Genomic DNA, 20156 nt, shown 5'->3' on the forward strand with positions numbered 1-20156 from the left:
TAAACAGAGAAGGGCCCTAACCCTCTCCTGATGCAGGGTGGAGAACTTCCTAAATGAGAAGTAACTGAGCATGAATCTGCTAGGTGGAAATGGTGTCCCGGGCAGAAGGAACATGAGAAAATATGAGGCATGGCACATTCTCAGAACTACAACGTGTTGTTTGGCTGCAGTGTGGGGTAGGAGTTGAGTAGCAGTGAGAAGCAAAGCAGAAGAGAGAAACGGGGGCCAGATCAGGAAAGGTCTCGAAGTTCATATTTTATGCTCAAGGAAATGAGAAGCATTGATGGTTTCTACCTGAAGGAGTAACATAATCAAACTTGTAGTATAATCAAACTTCCAGAAGGATCACTCTGGAAATGTGGAATTTGGAGTACAGGGTGGGTAAGTTAGTATGCTGGGGAGAAATAATACAGCTGATGCAAGGCTAAGGGACAGGAGAGATGGGGAGACAAGGATGAATGAAGACAACAATGAAGAGGTAGAATTGATGGCCTTGTTGACCATTAGGATGAGGGTGTTGAGGGAAAAGGTACAGATGGTCTCCAGATTGATGAATAGGTGGTGAGGGTGCCATTCCCTAAAATTAGGCAGGAAGTAGACCATGTCCTGGGTGGGGAGATGGTGGAGCCTGTGATTAGCCATGAACTTCTCTTGGCTGTCTCCACAATGGGTACACTGAAACTTACATTAGCATCCAGGCCAGGAAGCTTGGAATGTGCTAAGATAATTTTGCTTACTTGATTTACTCATTTGCTTACTTAATTAACTTATTATCGATCTTCAGGTTTCATCACTGACGGGAACTCCAAACTGGTTGGCAGTGCTCAGATTTGCCAAGTGAGAGTCTGGGAAAACTCTTGCCCTCTTGCTCCCAGGTTGTGGATTTCTCTTGATGGGTGCCATGCACCATATTCCCTGGATGTTGAAGACCTGTCAGACTATGGGGAACGCTGGAATGCCTCCAACCTCAATAGCAGCAATGGCTTCTCCCAGGCTTGGCAGTACCAGAGCCAGAGCCAGCGCCAAGGGTATCCCATCTGGGGCAAACTCACTGTGTACCGGGGAGGAGGTTACGTGCTCCCCTTGGGCACCAATCGCCAAAGTGCAGCAAGGTAAGGCTAACTTGATCCATGTGGAGCTGAGGAAAGACATTTGCTGGAGTCCAGCTCTGAGTGTCTTGTGCAGGCTTCAAAACAGAGCTGAGCCAACGTCATTTATGTCATTGTGGGGGATTCAGAATCATTCAGGTCATATTTTTCAGGACCCTGGAAACTGCAATCTCGGAGTTGGAAGGGAAGTGCCCCTTCAGCATTCTCAGCCTGGTGACCTCAGTCTAATGCAGGGATGGACAGCTCACACTTACACAGAACTGTCCACCAGGCAAGTGAGAAGTGGTTAAGGCTTAACCTTACAAAGAATCATACAGGGTCTATATGCTACTGTTTCATGGATGTTGGCAGAAGACATGAGACTCCTGAGTTAGAGACAAAGGACTTTATTACAGCAAAAGCTTGTAGCAGAGCTTCGTGGTAGTTTGAGTCAGTTCCCTGCCAAGGGCCATGGTGGATATTTACATATGCAGTGAGTTGCAGGACCAAAGAGAAACAGTGAGCTTGGAAGTGTTCACAGTTTTCACAGTGGCAGAAGCCTGCTGTTTGTCCAAACAAAAATGCCACCTCATCCCTCAAGGTTGTCCACTGCAAACACAGCCCTGAGAAATGGCCTGGGTGAAGCTTAGCCAGGACCTAGCATTTCTGGAACACCCAGCACAGGGACGGTCAGGGCCCATGCAGACTGCCTCTCCCAGTGCATTCTAGAGTCAGAGAGCCCTGGATTGAAACCCTGGCACTGCTCCTATTAGCTGTGTAGCCCCAGTCTCTGACTCTGTATTATTACAACACTGAGGTTGTTTATGATGGCAGGGCCCCCATCCTGCCTACAACACAGGTAACAAACCCCTAAGAGAATAACTGGCAGGAGTCCTCTGAGATTAAGGACAGGCCCAAAATAGTCTATTTCTGATTGAGGTCTTTTCCTACACTTGGAATAACTGATACTCTCTCCCTGCTTCAATGTACCAAGCAAGATGCAGACACACAGGAACAGGGCACATTTTAAAACAGTCCCATCATTATTGTTCTAAGTAATAAAAGCTATCATTACTTTGCACACATACACACACCCATTCCATTTTCTGTGCACAATGATCCTGACGCTGGTGTTAACACCATTGTACAGTAGATGAGGAAACTGAGGCCTAGAGACGTTATTAACTTGCCACAGGGAAGTTAGGATTTGAGGTCCCTCCAGCACATGCCCTTTCCACCACATGAGCAGGCAGATCTCTAGGAACTAATCTCATGGGAGTTGCCAGCCCAAGATGAACATCGGCAGCTGTAGGTGCTCCTGCCTAAGCCCCTGATGTCTTATGTGGCTCCTCTAACACCACGGTCCTCATACTTTACAAAGCATCATAATCCCCTAAAGGGCTCATCAAAGCACAGATCCTCAGGCCCCATCCCTCACGTTTCTGATTCCTGAGGTCTCGGTGGGGGTTGAGAATCTGCATTTCTAACAAGTCTCCAAATGATGACAATGCCAATGCTGCCAGTCTGGGGACTCCACTTTGAGAACCTCTGCTGTAACAGTTAGGAAACACTGGTGCCAACACATTACACTATGGAATGGGAAACTGGGACCACTCCCAGGAGCAGCCCTAAGGCCTGGTGGCCCAGGGAGCAAAACAGAGGCAGAGGGAGTAGTTTCAACAGAAAGCCCTGGCCTCCTCCCCAGGGCTGAGGGGACAGGGAGCCACTTAGGGAACAGATGCTCCTAAATGCCCCTCTTCCCGCAGAATTCTCCAGTATCTCTTTGACAACACCTGGCTGGACAGCCTGACCAGAGCTGTGTTTGTGGAGTTCACTGTCTACAACGCCAACGTCAACCTGTTCTGCATCATCACTCTGACCCTGGAGACCAGCGCCCTGGGTAGGCATTTGCCTGTGAACCCATCTGCAGTGTTCCAGAAGATAAACCCTCCCCTCCCTCTGGGCTAGGGCCCAGCCCCTCATTGCCAGAGCTCCAGGGCAAATGGTGGTCTGGGAAATTCAGGGGTGGTTCTTGGTTCTCCCTGGGCACCAAAGGCAAGGCTTTAGGGTTGCTCCATCCTTATTCCTAGCTGCCCCACACCCCCCTCTTTGGCCTTGTCTCTCAAGTTATCCTAAGAGAACTAGTTGGGGTTTGAAAGCAGTTCATACCCCTGAGCTTCCCACTCTGGTGGTGGTGGGGGGCTGGCAGTGAGGGGCAAGAAGGGGGTGATCTGGTAACAGATACCTTCACCTTAAACAATATTTTACTTGTACCTCAATCTACAGTGTGAAATACATTTTACATCATAATCCAACACACACAAATATACACAACTGATATAACAGCTTCAAAAATATTTCCCTTAACTACGTGATACACTGATATTTTGCATTCTGTTCCGCTTTCTATTCTAGTTCTTTCTCCCCATCCCCCCACCTTTTACCATCTTTTAATGCTAATCACAATTTTTTGAAAACATTGACCTAAGGTCTCTTCAGCTAATAATCAATTTGTCTAAATGTCAACCACCTTTCTTTTGATAAGGAAACATTTTTAAAACATGTATTACTTTTATAAAACACTGTAATGTTTGTAGATTTTTAAAATTTTCAGAACTTTGAAAACACCTTCCATTATCATTATCATATCAATTTCCATTACCATTCCCCATTGTCAAAAATTTATTTCAAATCCTTATTTCGAGTTTATTTGTATCTCTTTTATTTTCCCATTTATTTTTGTCATCTTTTTGGCTTTTAAAAAAAATATGTTTTTATTGAATTTAGAGAGAGAAAGGGGGAGAGGGGGAGAGAGAGAAACATTGATGGATGAGAGAGAACCATCGATCAATCGATGGTCTGCCTTCTGCACACCTCTACCAAGGATGGAGACTGCATGTGTCCTGATCAAACCAGTGACCTCCCAGGGCATGGAACCATGCCCAACCAAATTTGCCACATTGGCCAGGGCCATCTTTTTGGCTTTTTCAGGACCTCTAAACAACTTACACCTGATTCAATTATGTATCTCTACAAATAGAAAGTGTGAGATAGATGTCAGATTTGATTGATGCAACAGGCCACTGATGTCAGTAAGGACTCAGGCTGTTTGCATCTTTCCATCTGCCATTCTTTGGGTTGGCTTTGCTTTTAAAAAAAAAAAAAAAATCCTTACCCCAGGACATGTTTATTGACTTTTAGAGAGAGGGGAAGAGAAAGAGAGAGAGAGAGAGAGAGAGAGAGAGAGAGAGAGAGAGGCTTCAATGTGAAAGAGAAGCATCAATTAGTTGCCCAATCAGGCTAGGGATCGAACCTGAAATCAGCTATGTGCCCTTGTGCCCTGACCAGGAATCAAACCCATGACCTTTCAGTGTACGGGACGATGCTCCTATAGGCTCCTATAAACCCAGCCAGGGTGGCTCCTGGCCACCCAGCCAGGGCTTGGCTTTGTTTTTGTAGGCAGTAGCCTTATTAATCAACTTAGTTTTTAAAAAATAATTTCAATACAAAAAAAAGAGGGGAAAACACAAATAGATAAAGGATGATTCGGAAGAGGGTTGAAGTTTAGGCATATTGGTCAATAGACGAATGGATTCTTGGTGAACTGTATTTATTTATTTATTTATTTATTTTTTAATATATTTTTATTGATTAAGATATTACATATGTGTCCTTGTCCCCACGTTACCCTCTACCCCCCCCCCCCCGCTCATGCCCTCACCCCCCCCCGCCCCCCCGTTGTCCGTGTCCATTGGTTAGGCCTATATGCCTGCATGTAAGTCCTTTGGTTGATCTTTCCCCCTTACCCCCACCCTCCCCTACCCTCCCTCCAAAGCCCGACAGTCCAATCAATGCCTCTCCGTCTCTGGATCAGTCCTTGTTCATCAGTTTATGTTGTTCATTATATTCCACAAATGAGTGAGATCATGTGGTATTTATCCGCTCTCCAGTTCCATCCATGCTGTGGCAAATGGTAAGAGTTCCTTTTTCTTCTTCCTCTTCTTAAAGAATACCTTTCAGCATTTCATATAATGCTGGTTTGGTGGTGATGAATTCCTTTAGCTTTTTCTTATCCGTGAAGCTCTTTCTCTGACCTTCTATTCTGAATGATAGCTTTGCTGGATAAAGTAATCTTGGTTGCAGGTTCATGCTATTCATCACTTTGAATATTTCTTGCCATTCCCTTCTGGCCTGCATGGTTTCTGTTGAGAAATCAGCTGACAGTCGTATGGGTACTCCCTTGTAGGTAACTGACTGTCTTTCTCTTGCTGCTTTTAAGATTCTCTCTTTGTCTTTTGCTCTTGGCATTTTAATTATGATGTGTCTTGGTGTGGTCCTCTTTGGATTCCTTTTGTTTGGGGTTCTCTGTGCTTCCTGGACTTGTAAGTCTATTTCTTTCACCAGGTGGGGGAAGTTTTCTGTCATTATTTCTTCAAATAGGTTTTCAATATCTTGCCCTCTCTCTTCTTCTGGTACCCCTATAATTCTGATGTTGGTACGCTTGAAGTTGTCCCAGAGGCTCCTTACACTATCTTCATATTTTTGGAATCTCTTTTCTTTTTTCTTTTTCAGTTGGGTATTTTTTGTTTCTTTGTATTTCAAATCTTTGACTTGATTTTTGGGATCCTCTTGTCTGCTGTTGGATCTCCGTAGATTATTCTTTATTTCAGTCAGTGTATGCTTAATTTCTAGTTGGTCCTTTTTCATGTCCTCCATGGTCTCACTATACTTATTGAGGGACTCATTAAATTTATCGGCGGTTTCCATAAAATTCTTGAAAAACCTTATAAACGTGGCCTTGAACTCTATATCCAGTCGTTTGCTTTCCTCCATTTCTGCCATTTGTGACCTGTTTCTTTGTCTCCGCATTTTGGCTGCTTCCCTGTGTTGATAGAGTGGCTTTGTGTGCTAGGTGTCCTGTAGGGCCCAGTGGCTCAGCCTCCCCAGTTACCTGAGGTGGACACTCTTGGTGCACCCCCTCGTGGGCTTTGTGCACAGTCTTGTTGTAGCTATGCCTTGGTTGTTGTAGGATCACTGGGAGGAATTGACCTCCAGGGCAATTGGCAGCGAGAATCAGCTGTGTCTGCAGTGGGAGAACTTCTTTGCTGGAGACACCCTTCTGGGGCAAGACTTGCTTCAGTGGGGCTTTGGTGCTCACTGAGACTGCACCCTGAGTGTGTCCCTTATGGATCTGAGGAGTTGTGATCTGGGTGGTTCCCCTCTGACCACTGGGTACAGTGGCTCTTGGATCTAAGGAGGTGCTAATTTAGCCTCTGCCTGAGGTTACACAGCAGGAACTATGAAGAGAACTGCAGATTCCCCTTCCTTTTTTTTGGAGTTTGGAAGTGCCCTGATGATGCTCAGCTGTGTAGCAATGCAAGCCGCTGTGGGGCCTTGGGCCTTCTCTTGGAAGCTCTGGGTCTATCTGGCCCGGCTGCGGTTAGGTAATTACAGGTTGCAAATGGCCGGGGCATTCATATGCAAAAGCCTCTGCCGCAGCCTGGGTGGGGCGGGGTCTCAAGAAATCAAAGGGCGGAGAAAGCAGCTATGGCGGAGCCTCAGCCCCGCCCTAAGGAGTCGCGAGTCCCAGTGTCCCGGCAATGGCTGCAAGCACCTCTGAGGGAAAGCCGCTCTCAAGCTCGCCCGCTGCCAGACAGTCCAGTATCTCCCCGTATGAGTCCTGGGTCCCCAGAGACTTCCCGGAACCAGATTTCAGAGCCGTCGGGAGCTTGTGTCTCCCTCCGGATTCAAAAAGACAGCCGCGTCCTCAGGTGCCAGCCCCTTTCCGCACGCACGAGCCTCCGTACCTCTGCACTCCACCTCCGCAGCTCCTCCCACTCGCAGTGTGCTTTTCTTTCCTTCTAGTTGTAGAATTTACACTCAGCCAGCCCTCCTGTAGTTCTGGATGATGTCCACCTTGTGTTTTTTATGCATTTATCGATTGTTGTGGGAAGCAGCAATTTCCCGGTGTTTATCTATGCCGCCATCTTAGTTTCTCTCCGGTGAACTGTATTTAGATGAAATGTCTTTAAATGGGCCACTGTGAAGTAAACTGATGCTAAGTGGGTAGGTATGCTTTGGCTGAAGATGACTGAGTGCACACACAGCAAGCACCAAATGCAGAGGGGAAGGAGGAAGGTCTTCCACTGCAGCTACCTTTGTCCCTTCTGATCTGCCCATTATCTTTGACATCAGTAATTGTCCCCATTCAGTCTCTTGGGTTTGTGGGTCTGAAGGACGTCTATCTTCTCTTTTGCCCCCAGCCAGCCTCCAGAAAGGCTTGATTTTGAGTCATCCCGCTGATGACTTCTGGTTAGAAACGATGGCTCTGATTGGGAGCAGAGGGTGGGAGTGGGGGCAGTTGGGGGGTGGTGGTGGTGAAAGAAATGCACTCTGCTTCCCAAGAACCTTCTTTACATGCACAGACCTGCAGAGCCTGCGCCTGTATCCCTTCATTGATGGCTGGCACCCCTTTGTGGTGGCGGCAGAGGTAATCTACCTCCTGCTCCTCCTCTACTACATGGTCATGCAGGTGAAGGTGGACTTGTAGCTCTATGTGCAAGGGAAGGAGATGGTGGTGTGCCCGTTCCCTCTCCCATCCTTACCCTCTTCCCTGGAGTGGGGTCTGAAAGAGGGGGAGGAAAAGGTTCTGTTTACCTGTTTGTCTAGGCAACCTTTGGGGGGCCCTTCTGCTGGTCCTGAGGGCTGAACTACTTCAGGAACCCAACTTTGGCACCTCAGAGGAATTAAGAACTCAGAGGGTGGTCCTTCCTCGGTAAGGAAGGAATTGGAGCAAGGCTCCCATTTCTGCTGAACTGAGACTTTCCAAAATGCTGGAGGTGAATATTCTCCATAGCTGGGGTTTCTCTGAACTCATATTGTGGGGGTTCTTAGCACTTTTGTTCTCACGGTGATCCCTGAGAATTAAGAAACATTCCCCTTGCTACCTTTACCACCATGTTGCACAATGAAGTACAGATTTTGATAATGACGATGGGAACACATCCAAAGCATATTAGATGTTGTTTTCCAAAAATGGAAACCAGATACCTAAAAGGGGCATCTTAGGTCCCCAATTCCCTGCTCCAACCACCACCACAGCAACCACTTTAAGAAATATACTTTGAGGGCTTACTAAGAGGCAGGGGTTTTGCTAAGAAACTTATAAGGATTTTCTCCTTTAACACCAGGAGAAAGGTCCTATGGATCCATTTCAGAGTAGGAAGCTAAAGTCCAGATATGAAGTAATTCATCCAAGTTCAGAATTAAATCCTGAGAGTCTGACCACAGATCTTGACACTCAACCCTTATGCCACACCATCAGTCTCAAAACTGGCAACACACATGCTCTCTGAGCATCCAATTCAAACTCATCAGTCAACAGTCATCAAATAGCAACTTATGTCTTATTGTTTCTCTAAGAACATCATAGGAGGCCCATTTAACAACTTTCTGAGCTTCATTCCTCTTCTCTCGATTGCCCCTAAGATGGTTCAGGGAACCACCTTTGGAGTAAAGACAAGCACAGTTCCGGCCACAGCCTTTGATAGAACCTCTGGTTCCTTTCCCAGGGCAAGCTTAGGAGGAAGCAGAAGTGGCGCTATTTCCACAGCAAGTGGAACCTTCTGGAGTTGGCCATCATTCTGGCCAGCTGGAGTGCCCTGGCAGTGTTTGTGAAGAGGGCCATCCTAGCGGAGAGAGACATCCAGCGATATCAGAAACAAGGGGAGGAGTAAGTGGCTCTGCCTCAGTCCCAGGTCCCACCTCTGGTTCTGCTTCCTCCAGCTCTGTGTAGCTCAGGGGGCCTTTAAAGTTGTGTTGACCCCCAGAGGATAAAGGGGCACTCTAAAAATTAGCTATAGCTATCGCTTAGATTTAGGTTTGTGGTCTGAAGACTCTAAGACAAAATAAAACAGGATCTTTTGCAAATCTTACTTAACAGAGGACCCATTGACTCTGTTAAGATCCCTCCCAGCCTGCTGAGCAGGGTTTTTTCAAGTATTTGTGTGATCAACTACATCTGCTACCATTTACCCAGTGTCCACTCTGTGCTAGGCAGGATGCCCTAACCAATCAGATCCTCATGAGAACTGATGGAGATAAATGTTATCATTACCCCATTTTATAAATAAAGAACTTGACATTCAGAGAGATAATATGACTTCCCCAAGGTCACACAGCTAAAAAGTGGCAGAGAAGTAATTTAAACCTACCTTGTATGTCTCCAGGATCCCAGTTTTTACTTTGAACCATTGCGTTTCTTGACTCACTGATTTTATAGATAGAGCTAACATTTATTGAGTTATTGTTGGATGCCATACACAGTCATAACAACACCACCTTAAAATCATCTACTTTCACCTTTCTGAAACTTCTGAGATATTATCATCGTCCCTTTTTCACAGATGAGAAAACTGAGGCTCAGAGAGGTTGAATTGTCTGTGCAAGGTCACACAGCAAGGAAACTCAAGGCCTAGAATTTGAACTCTACACTCCTAACCTCTACTCCAGAATGTCTCTCATTCAACAAACCCAAATTGAGTTCTACTTTGTGCCACACCCACGTTGCCACACCAAATATACAACAAAAACACTACCCTCTCTACAAGCCCCTGTCCATAAAAATGCCTCAGTATCAATAGAATTCTTTGAGCTCAAAAGTTATCAGAAGTACTTTTATTTTTATTTAAGTTGATTGTAAACCTTATGCAGAACAGTTATTTTAAAAACTTAAAGATGGTTTAGCTTTTGAAGGGGTCTGCAAAAGATGACACAGGAGCTAAATCCAGCCCACCACCTGTTTTTGTAAGTTATGTTTATTGGAACACTACCTCACTCATTCATTTATGTGTTATCTATGGCTGCTTTCTGCTAAACTGGGTTAAGTCACTGGGACGGAAACTGGCCCCCAGGGCCTCAAATATGTGCCACCTGGCCCTTTACATTAAAATTGTCTACTCCTGCTGAGAGAACAAAGCCTGAGTTCTAGGAAGGGACAATGGTGAGTCTGTTTTAGGTCACGCATGACTGAGATCATTGGCAGCCAGTGTGATTGTTGTACCAGCACTGTCCCCACACTAGCCATGCTTTATGATTCCTTACAATGATCTAAGCACATTCTTTTTTTGACATTCACACAAACTGGTTTCTTGATTAGATGAATTATAAAACAATTTTACAGCAAGAGAGTACTCTTTTTTACACTGAGTGTCAGAAAACAAAAGAAATCTGCCACTTTTAATAGAAACCTGAATATAGTTAAGTTTGGCATTATAGGAAACCCTCAGTTGTATTTGGATTAGTCAAATAACCAAAGTTCGTGTTTATTTCAGAAACTTGCAAATTTTGTTTTCTTGTTGAAATAGATAAACCATTTTGTAGTTAGATCCTGAATTTTAAAAGTACTTTTTAAGACCAAATTATATGCTTCATATTCATAGTCTCCCTTTAACCCAATGGTTCTCAGGCCTAGCTCCTCAGCAGAATCACTCAGGGGGATGATTCAACTCTGATGCTCAGGCCTATTAAATCGGGATGTCCGGGGACAGAGCCCCAGCACCAGTATTTTTAAGGTTTTCCTGTTTTTTCTAAAATGTAGATGAGTTTAAGCTCGCTGCCTTAATTAGAGCTAATTGCCATCATAAAAGAGGGCTTACATGGTTATTATTTCCACATATATGAACAATTAGATGACATGAGAGAAGGTTGGGTATTTTAAAAGGGGGAGGAACAAGGTGCTGCAGGAGCCGAAGGAGGAGGCCACCATCCATACAAGCCACCCCAGTCTGCTCAAAAAGGGAGGAAAGTTCTAGAAGGCAGGAGATTAGGTAGAAGAAAGACTTTCACTAGGGCATCATATATGTATATGAAATGCTTTTAAAAACTTGAGATCATATAATTTTGTTCTATAGACTGTTCCCATCTGTGTCATTAAATATAAATCTATGCCATTTTTAATGACACACCAACATTAAGACTGAATTTAGAGCCCTAACTGGTTTGGCTCAGTGGATAGAGCGTCGGCCTGCAGACTGAAGGATCCCAGGTTCAATTCCGGTCAAAGGCATGTACCTTGGTTGCGCGCACATCCTCAGTAGGGCGTGTGCAGGAGGCAGCTGGTCGATGTTTCTAACTCTCTATCCCTCTCCCTTCCTCTCTGTAAAAAAATTAATAAAATATATATTTTTTTAAAAAAGAATGAATTTAGAGGGCAAAGGCATGAGAGGGGCATGAACGGCAGGGTGGGATAGGGGAAGAACCTGGATTTTGGAATCAAGACACTCCTGGATCCCAACTGTCATTCTTCCACCACCAGTTATGCCTCTAATTATGTCACTAGCTATGTGACATTATGCCAACTCTCTGTCCTTACCTGTAAAGGGAGACAGCATACTCCCTCATCCGGTGGTTTTCAGTCAGATGACACAATGCAATTACTAGTAAAGTTCATTAGGCCCTCACTTAGCACAGCAACTGGATGGTACTTCCATCCCTCCTTCAAATGTAAGGGCAATAGGGACATTCAAACAGGAGAAAGTGGCATCTAGTGACCCCGAACCAGGAGGGGAGGTTCATAGTACTCCCTCATCTTTGTCCTCTTGACCTGGGGAGGATCCCTCCTTTGTCATTCTTCCATAGCCCTGCAGCCATTAACCAAGACTGCTAGGTAACGGCCTCACGAACTAACTGCTGAGGCCCCGTGACCATCATCACCATCACTATCCCTATCATAATTATCCTCATCATCCTCATTACCATCATCATCGCCACTGTCGTCTCTATCTCCTTCATCATCATCATTATCACCATCATCCTCAGCATCACCATCTCATCATTACCTGGCTTGGGGGATTGGGACAGCTCTGTCTCCCAGACCTGTTGTAGGAAGTGGTGGCCTTTGAGATAAGTCTAATCCTGGGCTGAAATGAGTCCAAATGAACTCTGGCTGAGCTGTATACAGTCTCTGAGACCCAATCTTCCTTCTTGGTCCCAAAGGGGTATCAGTTTCAGTGAGACAGCCACAGCTGACGCTGCCCTTGGCTACATCATTGCCTTCCTGGTACTGCTGTCCATGGCAAAACTTTGGCATCTGCTCAGGTTAAACCCCAAAATGAACATGATCACATCAGCTCTACACTGTGCCTGGGGAGACATTTCAGGCTTTGTCATCATCATCCTTATCATGCTCCTGGCTTACGCCATTGCGGTGAGAGGCTCCTTTGGGAAAACCTCAGGGCTGGTCTCCTTGGAAGCAAAGGCTTCTCAGTGCTAGGGGATTGGGAATTAGGGTAAGGGAAACCCTGGGAACCTGAGGGAGATGGTGAGTCTTCTGAACCTAGGGCCTTTTAGCTGGGAGCTCATGAACTGGTCACTCCAAATGGAGACCTCAGTTGGGTAAGAGTGAGGAGGTACAGTCTCAAGACTGAGAGGGCCAACTATCTCCAATGAAGGATTCCTTTCTGTATCCAGACCCTGCCTGGATGTGCCAGTTCTCCCAGTTGCTCAAACGTGCACAAAGCGCTCCTTCTGTGTCAGGGGATGTGGAGATGAATTGGGCAGTCCTGTTCTTGAGCTGGGGCAGAGATGGGGAAGTGAGGATGGATGTATCTGCAGGCCATGTCAATGCGTGATTCCCTACACATGAGGCATGAAGTTAGTAGGGCCAACGCCATTTTATTCAGCCCCTTAACACTGAGAGCATTTAAAAATTCACATTTCTTTTGTGACTGAAAAAAAAATTAAACTATCAACTCTTTTTCTATATCAAGAAATGTGAGAAACAAAGACCCTATAATACAGTGGTTCTCAACCTTCCTAATGCCGCGTCCCTTTAATACAGTTCCTCATGTTGTGCTGACCCCCAACCATAAAATTATTTTTGTTGTTACTTCATAACTGTAATTTTGCTACTGTTATGAATCATAATGTAAATATCTGATATGCAGGATGTATTTTCATTGTTACAAATTGAACATAATTAAAGCATAGTGATTAATCACAAAAACAATATGTAATTATATATGTGTTTTCCGATGGTCTTAGGCGACCCCTGTGAAAGGGTCATTCGACCCACAAAGGGGTTGCGACCCACAGGTTGGCGACACACAGGTTGAGAACCTCTGCTCTAATACATCCTGATCTTCATCTAAATATGCTCCCCATGCTCTCCAAGTCCATGATTCTCATCATAACCCTGGCTCCCACTCCTGACACTGTTCAATCTTGACTCACTCCTCACCCTAACCCCTTTCTGAATTATCATTCTGGTTGCATCCAGTCTCTCATGTTACACCATGCCCTGATCTCCATACCATCCAATAATCTATCTTATCCTAGTCCCCACTCATCTCTCCCTTCCCATTCCTGATTCTTTCCCTGACTATCACCTCAACCCTGACCCTCTACTCCATCCCTGACCTCACTCCATCTTCCTTTCTCACCCTCAAAAATAGGGTGAAATGCATTGATGGAGTGTATATGCCGAAAAGCTGGAGTCTGCTTTTGTCAAAAGTACCCCATCCAACCTCTTAGTTCATGTGGATTTATTCAGTCCTCCATACCCAATGCACAGACTGCAGGGAATTACAGTGTCCTCTGGGAATAAAGTCACTGACTCAGAGCCAATGGAGTGCAGGGATTCCCTCTGACACAGCCCCCTGTGGAAATCTTTGGGGTGGAGAATGTGGTGGTGAGGGAAAAGTACGGTGTGGAGAAGGTCCTGTTCAGCAGAAGAAGCCTATTGTCCATCCAACCCAGCTCCCCCTGTGCAAGAAGGATTGGGCCTCAGAGAGCCGTTTCATTACTGAATTTTAGAACAGCCATCTGAGAGAATGTCGTAGGAGCCTAGTGGGTGGTGTGTGAGCCCCAGAAGTGCACATGCATCCATGCAAAACTGGGTGTGTACTTCCACCAACTTCCATGCCTCAGTAGGTACCAGTAGCTTAGCCAGGCCAGGCCAAGGATGTGGCTAACTCAGACCACTGACTCTGTCAAACAACAGGCTTTAGGGAACTGCATGTTTTCTTTTGCTGCTCATGAGGACTCTTTCCACAACAGTCAAACTTGATATTTGGTTGGAAACTCCGCTCCTACAAAACCCTCTTTGCTGCAGCAGAAACGATGATCAGCCTTCAGGTAGGAATCTTCAACTATGAGGAGGTAATGGGGTAGGGCAAGGGAACATGGACACTGCTATCTACACCAAGCCTTTACAAAAATTAGAAAAAGCAGTCCCCTCAAATGCCTTCCCAGTGGATATCACCCCTGTATCCATGGCCTGGCGAGTGCATGGTAACTATGGACAAATAAAAAGGCTCCCCTTCCTCCAGGCAGACAGCCCCAATCCAAGGCCCACAGCTCACCCTGGGGACCCCAGCTTACAGAAGAACATCAGGTACAGGCTACTCAGGAGAGGGCTGTGCTAGGGGGTCCCTGGAAGGGAATGCTCCTGACCCTAGCCAGAAATGGTACCATATTTGGAAAAGGCAGCCGTAAGGAGTAGGGATGCTGCCCTCTCACTCTCCTGGCAGCTGTTGAGAGCACTGCCCATACTGCCAGCCTCCAAGCAAAAAGGACTCTTCTGGCTCAAGGCTCTGCCTAACTCTGAGGACCAATTTTCCTTCTGAGGGTATCTAGTGGGTGAGGTGGCCGATAGGACACAGGACTCTCAGGGATGACTCTGGATTTCTTCCTAACAGGTCCTGGACCACAGCCCAGTGCTCAGCTCCTTCCTAATTGGGTCCTGCATTGTTTTCATGACATTTATTGTGCTGAATCTACTTATCTCTGTCATCCTGGTGGCCTTCAATGAAGAGCAAAAATACTATCAGGTGAATTCCTTTGGCCTATTCTTCAATAGTCATTGACCTTGAAATAGAAAAAGGTTGGCTGAGCAGCATTAGACATTAGGGGAACTTGAGAGACCCTGAAAGACCACTGTAGCTTAAAGCCTTCATTTCATGGGAGGGGAAACTGAGGACCAGAAGAAGAAAATTACATCACTAAGATCATAAGCAAATGAAGGACACACTAGAAATGGGTCTCCTGATTCCCAGTGTGGGACTGTTCCTTACAGCGGTGATTCTCAGCTCCGATTGTACATTATAATCACCTGGGGGCTTTTGGAAACTACTACTGTTGTACCTGAGACCACTAAAAACAGAATCCCTGGGTGAATGATGCAAGCATGGGTATTTCTGAAATCTCCCTGTGTTATTTTAATGTTCAGCCAAGGTTGAGAACCCATCTATAATAATAAAAGCATAATATGCAAATTGACTGAACAGCCAAACAGCAGAACGACCATCCAGACAAACTTCCGGACAAAGCCGGCAGCCAGGGCTGCAGGGGCCGAGGCAGCCGGGATTGCAAAGGCCTACTCTTGCACAAATTTCATGCATCGGGCCTCTAGTTATAAATAATGAAAGAAAAGTTAGATAATACAAACAAACTTTAATACTTCATGAAGTGATCAGTATCCATTCAGAGAACTGCAAGGTAGGATGGGAGGCAGGAAGTTTTTATAGGATAAAGAATAAAAATAAAAAACAAGGAAGAGAAAAATGAAAAATATCGATTGGCTGGGGCCACAGAGTCAACCTGTTTGGGGTGAGAAGGAAAAAGAAATAAGTACGGATAGAGCCCAGAGTTGGGTTGGTGTTCGGGGACTGGATGACTGCAGTACTGCATTTCTGTCAAGGGGAGCATTTACCAGGACACATATGTTGTCTAAATTTCAGTTTTTTGACATGGCACCCTGGGCAGGAGCAGCTCCACCCTGGGCCTAGAAATTTATTTCAACAAGTCATATGGTGACTTTGGTTTAAATTTTGAGAAACTGCCAAACTGTTTTCCAAAGCAGTGGAACCATTTCACATTAACAAGAGCAATATATGAGAGGCTTTGTACATACATTCCTAATCACGTCTGATGAGGGGGTGGAGGAATTCTGTCATTTTCATCAGAGGGGAAGAAGGAACCCCTCCTTGGGATAAAGTGGAGAGAACACAATCTTGAGATTCCCTGAAAGAGATGAATCCCTGGATTCACAAAAGCAAGTCAAAAAGTCAAAGTGACTTTGGCAGGGACCAAGTTACACAAGAAAACCATGGTTTCCCCTTAGAAAGAAAAGCCCCCAAAGAGGATGTATCTATATATGTTGTGTGTTCTTTCTCCCTCTGCAGCTGTCGGAGGAAGGAGAGATTGTCGATTTGCTGCTGATGAACATACTCGGTTTCCGGGGCGTTAAATATAAAAAACAGGAGTCTGGAAACTGCAGTGAGCAGCCCAAGTTGCTGTCAGAGGCCCAGCCTCCTCCACCTGCACCAGTGGCACCCCGGGTTTAAGCTGTTCGTCTACACACGATCATCTGTAGAGTCAGCAGAAGGCCAGAGCATTGGGCCTACGCTTACCATTGATTCTGTAATCTCTCCAAGTCAATGTTTTCTGTGTCCATGGATAAGTTACCAAGAGTGGCATGTACAAAAGCTAATAAAAAATGTATTTACATACACATACAATTGCCACTACTGTGATATACTGTTCAAATGTATTTCCTTCTAGAAATAAAAATAGTGCGGACTTCAAGGGGGAAAAAAAAACTCTTTTATAGACTAATTATTTCATTAGTCTTTTACAGACTAATAATTATTATTTTCTTAGTCAGGGTTTGCCTTTGAATGGTTCTAGTTCAGGGTTTCTCAAACTGTGTCTGAGAGACGCTGATGGATGCCATTAGTTTGCTAGGGCAGCCGGAACAAAGTACCACAAACTGGGTATTAAAACAACAGAAGTTATTGTCTCAGAATTCTGGAGGATAGAAGCTCAAAATCAAGGTGTCAACGGGGCCACGCTCCCTCTTAAGGCTCTCCAGAGGAGTCTTCTCTTCTAGCTTCTAGCATTTGCCAGCAATGCTCAGTGTTCCTTGGTTTGTAGATGCATCACTCCAATCTCTGTCTCTGCCATCACTTGGCCTTCTCTCCTATGTCTTTCTCTCTGTGTCTTTTTCTCTTGTCATATTGGATTGAGGGCTCACTCTACTCCACTATAACTTTGTCTTAATTAATGACATCTACAACAGTTCCTATTTCCAAATTTGGTCACATTCTGAGGTAATGGGTGTTAGGACTTCAATGTATCTCTTTAGAGGGCACAAGTCAACCCATAACAGGTGTCATGACCCCAAAAATGTTTCTGGAGCAAATAAATGTGGGAAACACTGGATTATAAAAGGCTATCCAAGTTCTTTAGCATGGGAACTGTCAGAGCTTTTTTAAAATTATTATTACTTTATTTTATTTTATTTTAGTGTGTGTGTGTGTGTGTGTGTGTGTGTGTGAGAGCTTTTAATATGGTAAATGTGCATTGTGAGTCTCCTGGGGTGACATGAGCAAGAGCACCAAAGTGTGTAATGATTCCCAAACATCTTTGACGAAGGCTGCAGTTAGTGATTCTCAACCTTGGCTGTATGCTAGAATCCCTAGACTTCATCCCAATACATCAGAATCTCTGGCTGGGATCCAGGTGTCAATATTTTTTAAGCCACCCAGGTGATTCCAATGTGCAGTCAGACTTGATAACCATGCCCCTAATTCTGAGAACTACAGATCTAGATAGTAAAAGGCTTTCAGATGTCTGTGGATAAGTGCATATTTCCCCTCCCCCATGCAGGGGAAGCACCTCACACATCCTCTCCAGGTCACCCTGTCTTGTCCCTCCTCACACATCCATTGTAGCAGATACCCTAGGTTGCCTGCTCCCAATCCATTCTATGCTTTCCTCCTTGCTATCAGAATCTTTGAGACCATGGGGAACAATCTGAAGATGGCAGAGCAGAAAGATGAGAGGAGCATGCATCCCTGATGAAGTCTTTCAATAGCTGATGTAATCAAGGCTGGAGTCAAACTACTACCTTTTATCTGGACGAGAAAGCTTAAACGTCTTTTTATAATGGTTCAATCAGTATCAGACCCTGATACCCTGACAATCAAAAACCTAAAATCTATTATAAAAAGAGAGCCATATAACATGCAATATACATAAAACCTTGGTGATTTCATTATCTTCCATCCACCCAAAATCCCATGACTATTTTCTATTGTGTCAGGTATGGATACAAGCTATATATGGAGAGATGCTCATCAAATAACCCATAGCAAGGTGTACACATGTCTCCCGATAAGCCGGTACAGAAACCTACCCAGAGACACACAAAACAGTCTATTTTAAATAGGAAATCTGGAGAAGTTGTAAATTCTTCATTTCTCTTTCTCAACTTTCCCATCTACTCTCCACTTCTCTATTGACTGCAAATATTCAAGCTGCCAACTCTTTCAACCACATTATGTATTAAGGAGAGACTGTACCATGATGTGACCCCTGACAACCTTGAGTTAGCTAGATCCAGGCCACAGGAGATTGCTTCCCTTAAATCTCCTCACAGACTATCTGAGCCATCATTCACATATGCCCCAAAGCTTGCTGGCTCCTGGAACAGGCTGTCACCCTGCCCAGGGCAAATAGGCATTTCTCCCTACCTGGAGCAGATTATGCCCCAGTACACCTACCCATCCTGCTCTGTTCTATATAGTTCTTATCACCTGCCATGCCCCACTTCACTCCTAGGCAAGTTAGTTAAACGTTTTGAGCCTCCAGCTCATCTATGAAATGAATTTAATACTTACCAGAAAGGAGTTTGGAGAGGATTAAAGATGTTTGCACAGTCCTGTGGTGAGCAGTTAGACAGACATGAGCAGAGCAAGGACAATGGGCCAGGTACAGAAGATCACCAAGGCAGAAAGCCCTGATGGCCTAGCAATTGTAGGGTGGGACCTGGTCCTCAGAGTGACTTTTCCTCCCCTGGTATTACCCTGGTTATGCGGTTTGGACCCCCTGACTTTTCCTCCCTAGAGATAATATCTAGGCCTCAGTAGTATTTCAGTTCCAAGCCCAGAAAAGCAACACAACCAGACAAGCAATGCCAAGGCTGACCTCAGGACCAGCTGCACTGAATCAATGACCCACCTGCCCTGGCACCAACCAACCAATCAATGGAGACCCTGACCCTGAAAGGACACACCTAGAAAGCTGCTGAATATTCTATTGTGATCTTCACCTGGACCACCCTAAAATCTACACCCTTAAAGCCCTTAGGACAGGACCCAGGGAGCTCTCCCTTCTCTGGGGGCCGCCATCTTGAAAAGGCAAAGGCCAACCCTTCCCTTTGAATTAGCCAATTGAGAAAGACTGTGCACTTGAGCTCCAATCAAGAGTGAGGGACAAGTCACATGCATCATGGATTATAATGCCGAGAGGACCACCTGCTAGGTGTGTGTGTGCTCCCAGGCCATGTATGCGCACCCTTCTACATAGAAGATATTTGCCTTGCTGCCTGGCTCCTGAGTATGTTTTGTGTTCTACCAGAACCCCTAATTGGGGGGCTTGCCTTATTTCTTACACCTCCAGAATTTAGCAATTCTTACTTCTAATAATGGCAATACATTTCTTTTCATGAACTCAATAATGCTAGTTTCCAATTGTGGTTTTATTAACCAAAACTTTGACTAGAATGTCATGTCTAAGAGAAAGCAGAAACACACAATGAAGAAAAGAAAGTCTCTTTAATAAAATTTTTCTCTTGAAAAATTGGAAAGCCACATGCAAAAGAATGAAACTAGATTACAGTTTGTCCCCATGTATAAAAATTAATTCAGAAGGATCAAAGACCTAAATATAAGATCTGAAACAGTAAATTACATAGAAGAAAACATAGGTACTAAACTTATGGACGTAGAAAACATTTTATGAACTTGACCCCAAAGGGAAGGGGAGTAAAGGCAAAAATAAATGAATGGGAGTGTTTCAAACTAAAAAGCTTCTGCACAGTAAAAGAAACTGATAACTAAACAAAGAGGCAGCTGACAAAATGGGAGATATTTCCAAACAATAGCTTCAACAAACATTTACTATCCAAAATACATAAAGAACTCATAAACCTCAATACCAAACAACCCAATTAAAAAATGGGCAGAGGACCTGAATAGACACCTCTTCCAAGAAGACATACAAACA

General features: G+C 44.8%; 1 protein-coding gene across 1 annotated transcript in view; it reads left to right on the forward strand.

Moving 5' to 3' along the window:
- Nucleotides 1-16432, forward strand: part of PKD1L2 (polycystin 1 like 2) — a 73239-nt gene extending 56807 nt beyond the window's left edge. The window contains 8 exon segments of the mRNA XM_036346812.1: nucleotides 785-1112; nucleotides 2855-2992; nucleotides 7494-7620; nucleotides 8660-8820; nucleotides 12084-12294; nucleotides 14145-14246; nucleotides 14786-14917; nucleotides 16271-16432. Of these exon segments, the coding sequence (XP_036202705.1) occupies nucleotides 785-1112; nucleotides 2855-2992; nucleotides 7494-7620; nucleotides 8660-8820; nucleotides 12084-12294; nucleotides 14145-14246; nucleotides 14786-14917; nucleotides 16271-16432 (1361 nt within the window).
- Nucleotides 16433-20156: the final 3724 nt, after the last annotated feature.

This window comes from Myotis myotis, unplaced genomic scaffold (genome assembly GCF_014108235.1).
Source record: "Myotis myotis isolate mMyoMyo1 unplaced genomic scaffold, mMyoMyo1.p scaffold_m19_p_19, whole genome shotgun sequence".
NCBI lineage: Eukaryota > Metazoa > Chordata > Mammalia > Chiroptera > Vespertilionidae > Myotis > Myotis myotis.